The 12,731-nt window shown below is 28.1% G+C and overlaps 4 protein-coding genes and 1 non-coding gene across 8 annotated transcripts in view; 2 read left to right on the top strand and 3 right to left on the bottom strand.

Annotated features, from left to right (window-relative positions):
• Positions 1-535: 535 nt before the first annotated feature.
• On the bottom strand, positions 536-7,557 carry LOC108554267 (glycerol-3-phosphate acyltransferase 3-like). 2 transcript variants are annotated; one of them, XM_017909474.1, is made up of 9 exons: positions 7,389-7,557; positions 3,153-3,413; positions 2,927-3,064; positions 2,684-2,818; positions 1,554-1,787; positions 1,222-1,337; positions 1,012-1,153; positions 717-925; positions 536-645 (listed from the first exon to the last, which is right to left on the bottom strand). In XM_017909474.1, exons 1-9 carry the CDS (start codon positions 7,539-7,541, stop codon positions 558-560), a joined length of 1,476 nt encoding a protein of 491 aa, XP_017764963.1. In that variant the 5' UTR covers positions 7,542-7,557; the 3' UTR covers positions 536-557. The 2 variants fall into 2 exon arrangements, with proteins under 2 accessions (XP_017764963.1, XP_017764962.1); XM_017909473.1 differs by lacking the exon at positions 1,554-1,787 and adding an exon at positions 2,192-2,428.
• Positions 7,558-7,793: 236 nt separating this feature from the next.
• Positions 7,794-8,778, top strand: ATPsynE (ATP synthase, subunit E). The gene is made up of 3 exons (XM_017909475.1): positions 7,794-7,953; positions 8,405-8,561; positions 8,637-8,778. The coding sequence occupies exons 1-3, from the start codon at positions 7,900-7,902 to the stop codon at positions 8,684-8,686; spliced, it is 261 nt and encodes an 86-aa protein (XP_017764964.1). The 5' UTR covers positions 7,794-7,899; the 3' UTR covers positions 8,687-8,778.
• A 289-nt stretch (positions 8,779-9,067) lies between these two features.
• Positions 9,068-9,140, bottom strand: TRNAK-UUU (transfer RNA lysine (anticodon UUU)). Its single transcript has one exon. It is a non-coding gene; the product is annotated as a tRNA-Lys (tRNA).
• Positions 9,141-9,665: 525 nt separating this feature from the next.
• Positions 9,666-11,612, bottom strand: Dhpr (dihydropteridine reductase). Its single transcript, XM_017909490.1, has 4 exons — positions 11,480-11,612; positions 10,424-10,507; positions 9,909-10,348; positions 9,666-9,837 (listed from the first exon to the last, which is right to left on the bottom strand). The coding sequence occupies exons 1-4, from the start codon at positions 11,567-11,569 to the stop codon at positions 9,738-9,740; spliced, it is 714 nt and encodes a 237-aa protein (XP_017764979.1). The 5' UTR covers positions 11,570-11,612; the 3' UTR covers positions 9,666-9,737.
• A 550-nt stretch (positions 11,613-12,162) lies between these two features.
• The window catches only part of LOC108554272 (E3 ubiquitin-protein ligase KCMF1), a 5,256-nt gene continuing 4,687 nt past the window's right edge, over positions 12,163-12,731 (top strand). For all 3 annotated transcript variants that reach the window (XM_017909480.1, XM_017909481.1, XM_017909482.1), the window contains exon 1: positions 12,163-12,376. In XM_017909480.1, the coding sequence (XP_017764969.1) occupies positions 12,361-12,376 (16 nt within the window). In that variant the 5' untranslated portion in view covers positions 12,163-12,360. The remainder of the gene's footprint in view (positions 12,377-12,731) is intronic.

The following is a 12,731-nucleotide window of genomic DNA, read 5'->3' on the forward strand; positions in this document are numbered from 1 at the left end:
AAAAAGAAAAAAGTAAAGCAATTTTTTCCTATATAATATCGAATGGATTGAAATATTAATAATTATAGATCAAAGTAATGATATAACGATGTGATTCTAAAAATCTAACAATATAAATAAGATGAATTTGATGTCTACACACAACCATTCACACAAAAATCACATATCACTGCTGCAGCATTCCGTAATAAACACTTTGTTATGCATAAATTATAAATTTATAATGCCTCATAAAGGAATCTTGGTAATAAAGTGACAAACGTGGTACCAGCAATTCAGCAATTTAAATTCAATAGCAATACTACAATAAATTTTGTACTATAATAATTCCTCCTCAAAAAAGGGAAATGTAATAAAAATTTAATTATTTTCCACAGTATAAAAGATAATCTAGTATAATGCATTGTACCATATTTGCAAAGTTAAACCAATCTCATCATATTCGCGAACAATCTTGTCCCACAAATAAGATACAACGAAACATTATGTAAAATATCGTTGAAGCAAAATATCACACATTATATCGATTGTGAAAATACGACTAGAGACAACTCGATTTATTCAACTTTAAGCCGTTTACTCAACTCTTCTTGCTGTTTTTCTCGCCATTCTTTTTTCGGTTTCATACGTTTAAGTTGACCATCCCTAAAGAATAATTTCATTGTATCAATCTTTATAATCACGAATTATATTTTTTTTTAAATAAAATATAGTACCATTGTAAATCAACTAATCCACCTTGCCTTGCTATCACAGCCTTTACCCTATTTGCAAAGTCAATAGCACTCTCTCCCTCATTCCTGTACATTGGAGGAAGGTACCATACATCACAAACTATAGCCCAACTCGACATGGTCATATATAAATATTGCATCATTGAATATCGACTACTATTCCAGAAGGCATCCCCAAATCTTGGATCATACTATTAAAAAAAAGAAGAGGAAATGAATTAATGTGATTATTCTGAGATGCTGTGGAAAGATTTTCTATGGCTACATATACACTTACCTTTATTGCAACAGGATAAATTACACCACCTACTTCAAAGCTTCCTTTTTTAAATTGCATAACTGATGTGTTATTTATACAAGTACCTTCAGGAAATATAAGAATAGGCGGATTTGTGGGATCAGAAACGTGTTTCTTTAATCTGTAAAACATGTAAAAATATTGAAATAAATTCTAAGTAATATGTATATATTTAGATCAAAAGCATACCGTTTCGTAACTGCTTCTCTGTCTTTAACTTCGGACCTTTCGAACCAAATGTGCGGTGAAGCACGTGCTAAAGCCCTTTGTAGAATCCCTAAAAATCCGCCGTGTCTCTGACCAATCTGAAATAATATTCACCACTGAATAATATAAATCGTCCATTACACAATTTTGATGGTATATATTTTTATACAATACAAACATGAATAAAATTATAATACAGTAAAACAAATACAGAGCGTACAATAAAAAGCGTCAACAATTAATGAATGTTCATTTCAATGGATAAAAATTTTTGCATATAATGACCTATTCGACCACAAATGACGAAAACGTACCAAAGAATAACAATTATCGCACATGAGTATCAGAACATCTATGGGAGAGGTATGATTTGCGACACAAATGCCTCTAACAGGTCGATTTTCCGGATTATGATACGTAGTTACTGACGATAGAGCGCTCGACAACACACCGAAGCACATTACGGAGACTTTGTAATTCAGCCATCGCTTGAAGCTACCCTCTGGAACGTAGCCCACAACTGCAGTACATACTGTCAGCCACATCACCTGTAAACCATAAGCTTTGCACCTGAGAAAGGATGATTCTTCCTGTATTGATGTTCAGTAGCTTTACCTGAAAAGCAAAGTTACAGGATACTGTTACCTGTAACATTTACTAGGGTATTACCTACTTTCAGTAGGTAATTGTAGGTTATATTACTTTGGAAAGTGACATAATAAAATGTCTGAAGTTATTTTAATAATATCATCAAATTTATCCTTACATATTAAAGAAGTACTTATTATTAATATTCACATATAAATAAGTAATATAAAGAACCTAATGCAATTACTAGAAAACAACCACCAACATGTAGACAATGACACAAATTCCCAAGACAACAACAATGCCTAATAAACAACACAATTTAGACACAAAGACAAAGACTATCTTGATAATGATATATTACCAAGGAAAATGTGGTCTGTGTGGATAAGATGCACGCATCAATTGTGGAAGTGTGATTTGCCACACACATTCCTCCAGGTTTTGGTTTATACTCGGGATTATGAATTGTAATTGCAGCAGATAAAGACTGTGACATTATCTTGAATGCTAAGAGACTAGCCTTGTTGTATGTCCATTGTTTAATAAAACCATTTGATAGCAAACCAATAAGAAATGTTGCATTTATAATATATAGTACCTAGGAAGCTTTGATATTAGTTAATTTGCAAATACGAAATCTCTATATGGTATAATTTAGGCAATTCCACATGAGTAGAATTCCATAATGAGAAAGACTCATTAATGTGACAGAATTTTTTAATAACAGTTAATATAAAAGTAAATATTAATCTATTTTCTTCAAAATTAAAAATTAGACAAATTTATACATGCTACTAAGCTGGGTCAACTTTTTGTACAGAATTGTCAAGTAATGAGGACATAGTAAACTTACTCCAACAAAACAAATGAATATCCTTAAAGGAAGAAGAAAGCAATATCGCATAAAAAATCCACACATCCATATCACTGTTAGTTTCCAAGAAATGAACTCATAATGTCTATTTGTTCTAGTTAACAGATTCCAATTCTGAAACAAAAAATTTCACTCTATCATACAGTTTTTATTCTATCATACAATTTTAATTTATTCTTTTTAGGTCTAAAATATGTTGGAAAAAGATTGGAAAAAGATTACCTTCAACTCTTCCGCCTCGAAGCGAGACGTCACCTCATCTTCGATAATAGCCTCTACACCAGCTTTAATATAATCCAAACAAATCGCAGGTGTAAACTCTCGTTTTAACGTTTCAAATGAATCATTACGGATAAGAGTCTAGAAGAAAAATGGTCTTAATCCAACGTATAAATAATCATAGATATACATTATTATGTAGAACAAAAATTACTTCATTTTCACCTACAGTCTGAGAACTCTTCGTTTTTGTTTCTTCAAGATGATTTTTATGGTTCTGCATTTCAGGCTCGGGTACCAAGATCAGATCTGTCGATCTAGCTATCACGTTATTGCTCAACATACCATTCTGCATTTTGTTCTCCGTTTTCCAATTTTGCACATTTTGTTTCTCGACGTGCCGTGACTCGTATTCTTCATCCACATCCTCGTTATTCTCATTCCAAGTACCGTTCCTCTTCTTCACACTCTCTATGTTTTGCCTGCCATACTGAAATCAAAAGCCGATATATAGTATGCGATTATTTGAGTTTGAATGATTTTAGGGAACCTGTGACATACATTTCTTATTGAAATAAGGGATTAACAATTCTTAAAACAGGGTAAGAACAACGAACCTATTAAGTTTAGATATAATTTTCGAGAAGTGAGTACTTGAAACGTGAATCACGATGGAACAAAGTATGGACACGTTATTTTTAGCAATATAAGTTATTTAGACCTTGATCCTTTAATAGTTATTGACGATAAGTTAGTATCAGACAATAGTTTTTTAAATATGGTTAATATTAAATTTATCGATTTATGAGATTCTTTATGAGATCTGTTTACGCTTCAAAAACTTACAGGCGGCAAAAAATAAGAAACTACGAAATAAAACAAAAGACGAAAAATATTTGGATTCTAAAGCTAATATAAAACATGTCATTTCGCAAAAATTATTACAGAACACTGTTATACAAATATATAAGTTATGATTAAATATTATTAATATATAAATGTAATTTGTATAATATAAATATATAATAGAAAAACAGAAAAAATTTGAATATTTGCATTATAATTATTAACATCGGCATTATAATTTTTGTATTCAAATTATGTACAAAACATTTGAAAATGTTAAATTGCATTTAAAATATTAAATTGCATCACGAGAAAGATCAAAGCATCTAAAGTTAAAAAAAACTAAATACTCCCATTAACTTCTTTTAATTAACATCATAAATTAAAATCCATGATGTAATGTCAATTTGCATTAAGTTAAATACGAATAAATGCGAAAAAAATTAATGATGACGTATTTCAAGTCATTGATCTTAATATTGCGAAACGGTAAAAAAATATCTACGAGGAAAAGATTACTTTCATTCTATACTATCATTTGTTACATAATTCGTAATACTATAAAGACAAAATACGCGTATGTATTAAAGTCAGATATCGGCTTCAATGTTAACCAAATGAACTCTCCATCGTTTGTAGCAACAGTAATTAAACACGCGCGATAATTTCTGTAAAAAATCAAATATATCATAAGTTACATTTTTAAATTAATTTTTTATTTAGGCTGCGTTATTAATCTCTACTAATTTCTACCGATTTCTACGCGAATAATTGGTCCTGTTTATCGGGTATCGATAAACATACTTTATTTCACCATATCGAATAATACGTTATATAATTACTCTATTCTCTTTCTTTTTCTTCGACAGTTAAAAGAAAAAAAAATAAATATCGCGAATTGAAAATTCACCAAGGACACATGACATTTGCCACCGAGTTAATCTGGTATCTTTGATAAAGGAGTCGTTACGACTATCATCGCGTTAATCGTGTCTGAAAATGAAATTCGTAGCCAAATTTGTCAACGAGCACGCACATTTCGAAATAAACAGAGTTCTCAGACACGTGCTTGCTTAAAATTTTACGAATCGTAGCATTAATCACATTATAATACCCGATAACGTTAATGAAAGCACCATCGATAAAAAAACACGATTTAATGAGAGCCGTATCTCTTGGACTTTACACTTGGAATCCATGACTTTCGATCACTTTTGAAACAGTGACCGGCCCTTATTCTTTTTTTCTTGTCTGTGAACAAAATCATTCCTTGTATAATCAATATTTCTAACATATAGAAAATTTAATTTACAAGTACATCAGCAAAAGTCATCAGGTGTAAAGTGGACTTAATTCTTGAAAAACCTACTTGGTATTTCGAATTTAATTTAAAATGTTATCCGTGAAGATACTTTGATAAATTAGTTTTACCTTTACTAATTTTTTAATGATTCTTTATAATACAGATATCCTGACAAACCAACATCTTTGGTCATCGGATTATGCACTTTCTGACGTAATCACAGCGAGATTGCTAAGAAAACGAACGAAAACATCATTAAAAGCATAATTTAAAACATATTTTTTATCCAACGAGCATGTGCATAATTTGTAACCTTTTAGAATTATACTATCTCCGAATTGTTCACATATATTCCCTATAACAAATGGGAATACTAGGGGTTAGGAATATTCGAATAATTTGTTAAATACTATAAATTAATTATTATTTCAACTTCCCAAATATTTGACAAGTTTTTTCAAATGGTGAACACACGTTATTATTGAAGATATATTCAAGATTATAGCTACGCCTTTCCTATAAATAAAATCAAATCCACGTTTTATCGTAACATATGTACGGTGAACGACCGCTGATAAAGTAGAACAAAGTTTTCTGAAGACAAGAAAATTGTATCGGCCAATCTTTTGATATCTACGTGCCATTGTATGACAGAAATTGAATAATTGGTGATATCTCCTATCTCTTTAAAAATGATGTTAAAGCTGATATTGATCCATCCGTTTACGTGATTATATCATCGTGGAATAATTATTTCCATATTCAGATCTAATTTTTGTAACATTAAGTTGCTTTATCGAACGTCTTTGTAAACCAACTATGATAAGTAATTAATTTAATTTCAGTGAAGGATTATCTATATGATTTAAACTATTGTACTTAGCAATCTACATTGAAAAGACAATTCTTATCGAAGAATAATTAATTAAATAATTACGTTGATTAGATGATATTTACAATGGGAAAAATAATGAAGGAAAATACAAAAAATTCGTTAAATTGTTTAATAATATTTCAACGTACGATTATCAATGGGTACAAACGATCAAGATTAATTGCGATTCAAACCGAGAGAAAAGAATCATCTAGAAGGTTAATCTTAGTTCATTAACATGATAATAATTTTCAAGAAATTGCTTCTTAAGATTATAACGGACAACTGACTCCCTAAAAAAAACCTAAGGTATACAAGAATCTAGTGAGAACTAAGTGTGAAAACGTTTAACGTTTGGTACTCGACCATACGAATTGATCGAGTTTTAGGACTTGACTGTTTCAAGTGAAACAGTTTTAAATCGATACGAACTGGTTACGTGAAATGTAACATCATTTGAGGTACTAAAGTACGTTTCTGTTAATCTCTAATATAATATTTCATCATACACATCAATTAATGTCTAAATAAAATTAACTCAAAAAAATAATGTTAAAATATATATGTAAAAGTGACATAAGGATAATATATTTATTGGAATGTTAATTTCATTATATTAATTACTAATATGGTAATTTCATTAATGATTATTTCAAACTAGAAATTACATGTTAAATACTTAGGAATTAATAATTTTTACGATTTGAAAATATATTATGTATAGAACAAAATATATTTATATGACAATAATGTGACCAAACACATTTTTAAGATATTTATTATATGTATTGAATAAAACATTAGTACAAGAGCATTTATAACTATTTAAGCATTCAAAACTCAATTTTACGAAAATGACATTTACGTTAATTATTGTCAAATGTGTGTGGTTTCTGATTACAATTGTATCGCACTATAGTTTATAGAATTCTAGAAACTTGAATTAAGCTTGCATTCAGATAAATTAAAAAGATTAGGAAAATATCTTGTGAATGAAGTAACGTAAATTTTTAATTATTACTACTTGTTGATTATTAAAAAGATATTATACGAAGCACACCTGGTTTTAAAGTGTAATTGTTAGAAACGATTAAATATTTTATTGTTAAAAAACAATAGCACAACTTTTAATATTCAAATTAATGAATGAAGAGGAATGAATATCAGAATAAATAACATTCAAAATATTTATCTTAGATTTCATATACATTCTTATATTTGCGGAATAATATTTCTATGTTTAACACGTGTTTGACTTAGAGAATTTGTTAATGTCAAAAAATAATATAACATTCAAAATTACACTAGTGATAATTTTTGATTCGTAAGCTGATGTGTCACGAATCAGGTAAGCATTGTGAATTCGAATCACGATTTTTGAATTATTTGTCACAATACAATACAATAAGAAAAGTTTGTAATTTATTCTCTACGTGTCTTACCTCAAAAAGTGCTAGTAGTAATCTTATATACAATCTCCTAACACCAAATAATTTTCCGATAGATGCCAAAAAGATTATAGCAAGCAAAAACATAAGAAAAGGAGTTAAAAATAAAGAAATTGCTAAAGACACCACTAACCACAATGGCGCCATTTTGCTTACTGCTGAGAAATATCCAAGGTATCTAAACGATCCTTCGTTCAAAACATGTGTATAAATACTGTAGAGAGATATTGAGAATTGAGTATTTACTGCCATCTAGGTATAACTAATAGAAATAAAACATGTATATTTTGTAAAAATGTAAAGTGAATTTTTTGTACGATGTAACACAAAATAAAATTTGTTAATATTAATGTTCATTAAAATTTCAATATTATTTGATTTGAGATTAAAACAGCATTGCAATCATTATTGCAAGTTCTCACGTCCAATATTCAAAAAATGCGCGGAAATATTTCATGCCCATTGAAGTAAAAATCATTACCAGGGTACTTCTCCCACTGGCAAAATGTCGTCTGTGCAAGCAACAGTAAAACCATTGAATGTATCTCCTGTAATTAAAGTAAGTATCATTACTGACAAATTTATAAAGAAGTACATTTAAATATGGTATTGTAAAATACCATTTGTTTGTCACATTTTTGTTTAGAATTCTCTTTTGTTCTAAAGTTGAATAGTGTTCAGAGCAAGTTCTTTTAAATTAATCATATTACATAATGTTATGAGTTTGTAATGCAATAAACTTTCTAAATATTGGCCTAAATAAATGTAGAAAATTTTATATTTTATTTTACTTTAGTATAAAATTTGAAGACAAGTTGCTATTGAATTTGTATTCAATTTTCTAACCTATTTAAATGATATTATATGAGTGTAAGTGAAATAATATATTTCGTAAAATAAATTAAGTACGAAATACAAAGTACTAAATATTTTTCAAATATTGATAATTAGTAACAATATATATATAAAAATTACAAATATTTTATATTTTTTTGTTGGATCTTGTATAGTTTTTTCGATGGACTTTCCTATTATCTGGTATTGTATATGGTCTGTATTTCCAAAAAAAATTTAGTAAGAGAGAGAATGCACTTCGTGAACAAGAAGAAAGAGAAAGACCCATGAAGGAAGCAAAATTAGCAGCAGAGAAAAAATTGCTTATTGAAGGTAAAAAGAGATATGTTTAGTTGTAGACAAATTGATAGTATGATATTAAATTTTTTATTATTGTTTCTGTTTCAGCTGAATTGAAAATGTTGGACGAATTATTAAGTCCTGCCCCTAAGAAATAATCAAAGTAAAAAATAAAGAATTACTTTTTCTGTAGTATATATATGCGTTTTTATTAAGTTATTATTAAACTATCCTTTAAAAAAACTAATTATGCCAATTTCTGTTCACATCTATAATAAACATTAAATGTAAACTTTTTATTGCATACATATATATACCAAAATAAAATGACTTATGGTAATTAAGTAGTAATTTCATATTTTTAATCCTATATGTAAGATAATATAAGGTTGTTTAATATCTATTAATACATAAAAAATTACATTTGACTATATTTTTAAAGATACTTATCGTACCGTTTAATATTTGTGCATTTAAAGTTTATTCTTTACGGTTTCTCATAAGTGTGATTACCTTGTACAGCAAAATAAAAAAATATTCGCCCGAACAGGGACTCGAACCCTGGACCCTCAGATTAAAAGTCTGATGCTCTACCGACTGAGCTATCCGGGCGATTGAAATGAATATCGTCAAAACATATAGCTATTGTTGTAAACATAATTAATAAACTACTAAAATGTAAAATATATTTTAATAAAATAGTCGATGTTTTATAAAATTCACTATAAACATTATTATCATAACTTTTTAAAATTAAAACTGAAAAGTATAAATATATATGTAAATAATATATAAATTTTGTAATAAATACTACGATTATAACGTATATTTTATTTAATTTTTTTCTCCGGTTTTTGAGACTAACAAAAACAGTATCTTCATTTACAGTTTCATATTTATTCTTGATATAACAGATAAAGTCATAAAGTAAAATGCAAGTACAATATTTTAAGATATAAAATACATTACATTCATATAAAAATAAATATTAAAAACATATTTAGACATGTTAAAAAAATATTAATATAAACATTTTCTTCATCAATAAACAAAAAGATATTCTTACATATGTACAAATATATTCTGATATTTCTTTTAGAAATGCATTAACACACTAATTTAAAGTATTAGGGAGCATTTGTAATGGTTATATATATTGTCATGGAAACACCTAAATGCTCTTGGTCCAAAAATGTAATACTTTTCTTCTTAAGCTGTAATCAATTCTGTCTTATTATCATTAGTAATCAATTGCAAGAGACTCCCATTAACTGGACGTTCTTGATTTTGTGACCATTTCCAAAAAAGGCTATAAGATAAGATACCATTAATATAAAAGCAAATACGAATATATGTAAGGAAAAAAAATATTTTATTTACTCTGCAACAAATTCAAGTGAAGTCCACTTTGATGTATCGGCATTAGGCATCCATTTTCTATTCATAGGTGTATCTAAAGTAATAGGTAAAATAGATGCAACTAGAGCATCTTTTGGAAGACCACTGTCTTTAGAGGCCAAAGATTTAGTAAGATGATGAACAGCAGCTTTAGCCATTCCATATCCAATCATCCCTGGTGTTTCTGCTAATGCTGCTTTAGCACCAGTTAATGATAAAAATCCTCCTTCTTTCAAGTGGTGGGCAGCAATGCTAGCAGCAATAGTAGAACTCCACACACTTTGTTTCCACATAAGTTCACTGTTCTTAATAAAATCTTTATGGGATGCATTTCCACCAGCCCAACCACCAGCTACGCAAATAATTGCATCTAGTTTATCCCCTTTTAACACATTTGAAATTTGTTGCAAAATATCAACTTCCTAATTAATAAATAAAAGTGTTTAGTTTCATGTATACATATTTATTTAATTGAATATAATAATTTAAAAAATTACCTGTTCTTGTAAATTATTCTCTGGTTTTACAATTATATTTGCATCAGCTTGCTCATTTGTCTTCATATCAATACAACCAACCCACTGTGATTAGAAGTTAACATAGTTTTAGATAAACAATTTTTTGTTTAAACTTAATAAGAATTTTAGTTACAATATTTAAAAACTTTATATCTCACATATATGTTTAAAAACTTTAATATACATATTAATTTTAAATTGAATATTTTATTGACTTTAAAATTTATCTTATGGGCATTATAGAGATAAATTATGTGAAAGTTTTTGGTTTATTAACTATAGCCTTGATGTATTTCTTGTTGTATATATACTTGTATATGAGGATGAATAAAATTACACCAGGAAATATACTCTTGTTAACATTAATTTTTATAGAAATCGTATTTTTTTAAATTTATGTAAAATTTATAATAATAAACATGATTATTAATAATATTAATGATTCATATTTAAATACATTTAAAAATATATATATTACAATTTGCAAATAAATATTTATACATATACATGCAATAATTATCGTAGATAAACAAATTAGTATATTTTATAACATTTAAAACAGTGCGCAAAATGTTAGTCTGTTATTTAGATGTACGAATCATTCAAAAATACTACGAAGTCGACATATGTTAGAAAAATGTCGTATATATTTTCATTATATTTTCATTATATTGAATTTCTAAATAAAATATTGCAAATACATAAAATAGTTTAGAAACTAGACACATAATACTGCTATTTTTCGTAAAGAAATGTTACAAAGTAAAATTTCCTCATTCACAAATCACTGTCTAACAGTTGTTTTCAATTAATTTTTAATATATCTCTAGAATAAATAAATTATTAATGTACAAATGACCAATAATTTGTTTTTAATTAGATGAAATTAATTAATAACATTTATATACATATTATTTTTTGAAACTTTAGTAAAAAGTTAAAATTTCTATGAGGAAATTAATTGACTATCAAACAAAGACAATATTTAAATTTATTTATGTTTTGTAAATATTTATGATTGTTATTATTACTTACCCAATTTTTTGACTTAAATTTTGAAATACAAACTGAACCTAAAGCACCCTTGCCTCCATATACAAAAACACGTCCAACCATTGCCTCCATTGTTCGATAAAAGAAGCAACTTCACAAAATATGTTTCGGGAGTTGCAACTATATACGAAAGAGTACGAAGTCATACGAGAATCTTTCGGAAAAGTTCGTAAAAGGAGTGCTAGATTGCCAGATTTCGGCACAAACTATGAGAATAGATTGTCAACTGAGTAGTCAATATTGTTCTAGTGAGAATATTTCAAATAATTAAAGTATAATATATGTTAAAATCTTAAATTTGTACAGAATGATTAACATTAACAAAATTGAAATGTTTAGCAAGTTAATATAGATCCATATAAATTCTATATATATGTTTCTTGAATTATTTATAACATTATACAAATAATGAAAGCAGTTTCAAATACAGTATATGTAATTAAATTATTTATTGTATAAAAATATTCTTTACGTTATATTATTCTTTTAAGAAATTGTAATGCTCAGACAACTAAATGAAATTGATTTAATTTATATAAAACGAAGCGATCATATTTATGACATTTGAATTTCCCACGTATATTTATTACAAATGTGGCAACACCGTAATGACAGAGACCCTGCCCGCAACGTTCTCCGGGAGCGTAGGTCTAGTGTGACGTCACGGTAGCCTAGTTGGGTTAGGTTTTACGCTGGAAATTCTAACGAAAAATTTTTTGTTTGACGATTAATGTTTTTCCCATTGTATCTGCTGCATTGAGCGACGTGAAGAGCTAACGCAGTGGCGAACAGTAATCGTATTTCGTAAACTGTTCGATCGCGAGACTTCGCGCTATCGGCGTATATGAGATTTTAAACGGAAAATGAATCGACATGAGGGTACGTACGTGTGCGCTGTTTCTGACTAGCAAGTCAGCCTCCACTTCGCATGCTAAATTTATTTTATGTTGATGGCAAAATATTTGGATCATGGGGTATTTGGGGGTGTGAATAAAAAGTTTGTGCAAACTCATTGTCGAGGTTACGAAATCGACAATGTATGAGATTTTTCCTAAGACATTTCTTGTAAGCTCTGTACCAAAGGGTCTAATGTCAGAGGCCAGATGGCAGCACTTATAAAAATTTTACTCCAATTTCTTGGAGTTTATAATGTTCTTTTACGAATATACTAAACTTTTTGCAATGTCATCATCTTTTACTATCTTATTTATGTAAAATAAATAAAATGTAGGGA

The sequence above is a fragment of the Eufriesea mexicana genome, unplaced genomic scaffold (assembly GCF_001483705.2).
Source record: "Eufriesea mexicana isolate 0111107269 unplaced genomic scaffold, ASM148370v2 scaffold18152, whole genome shotgun sequence".
NCBI lineage: Eukaryota > Metazoa > Arthropoda > Insecta > Hymenoptera > Apidae > Eufriesea > Eufriesea mexicana.

Excerpts from the sequence above, each read along its gene's own strand:
- Dhpr (XM_017909490.1), bottom strand. The coding sequence starts at position 11,569 with ATGGAGGCAATGGTTGGACGTGTTTTTGTATATGGAGGCAAGGGTGCT. Across the intron at positions 10,508-11,479 it reads AATTTAAGTCAAAAAATTGG|TGGGTTGGTTGTATTGATAT; the intron begins GTAAGTAATAAT and ends TTCTAATCACAG. Across the intron at positions 9,838-9,908 it reads TCACTTGAATTTGTTGCAGA|CCTTTTTTGGAAATGGTCAC; the intron begins GTAAATAAAATA and ends CTTATCTTATAG.
- LOC108554267 (XM_017909473.1), bottom strand. The coding sequence starts at position 7,541 with ATGGCGCCATTGTGGTTAGTGGTGTCTTTAGCAATTTCTTTATTTTTA. Across the intron at positions 2,819-2,926 it reads TCGAGGCGGAAGAGTTGAAG|AATTGGAATCTGTTAACTAG; the intron begins GTAATCTTTTTC and ends TTTTTGTTTCAG. Across the intron at positions 646-716 it reads GGATTAGTTGATTTACAATG|GGATGGTCAACTTAAACGTA; the intron begins GTACTATATTTT and ends ATTATTCTTTAG.
- ATPsynE (XM_017909475.1), top strand. The coding sequence starts at position 7,900 with ATGTCGTCTGTGCAAGCAACAGTAAAACCATTGAATGTATCTCCTGTA. Across the intron at positions 7,954-8,404 it reads ATGTATCTCCTGTAATTAAA|TTTTTTCGATGGACTTTCCT; the intron begins GTAAGTATCATT and ends GATCTTGTATAG. Across the intron at positions 8,562-8,636 it reads GAAAAAATTGCTTATTGAAG|CTGAATTGAAAATGTTGGAC; the intron begins GTAAAAAGAGAT and ends TTTCTGTTTCAG.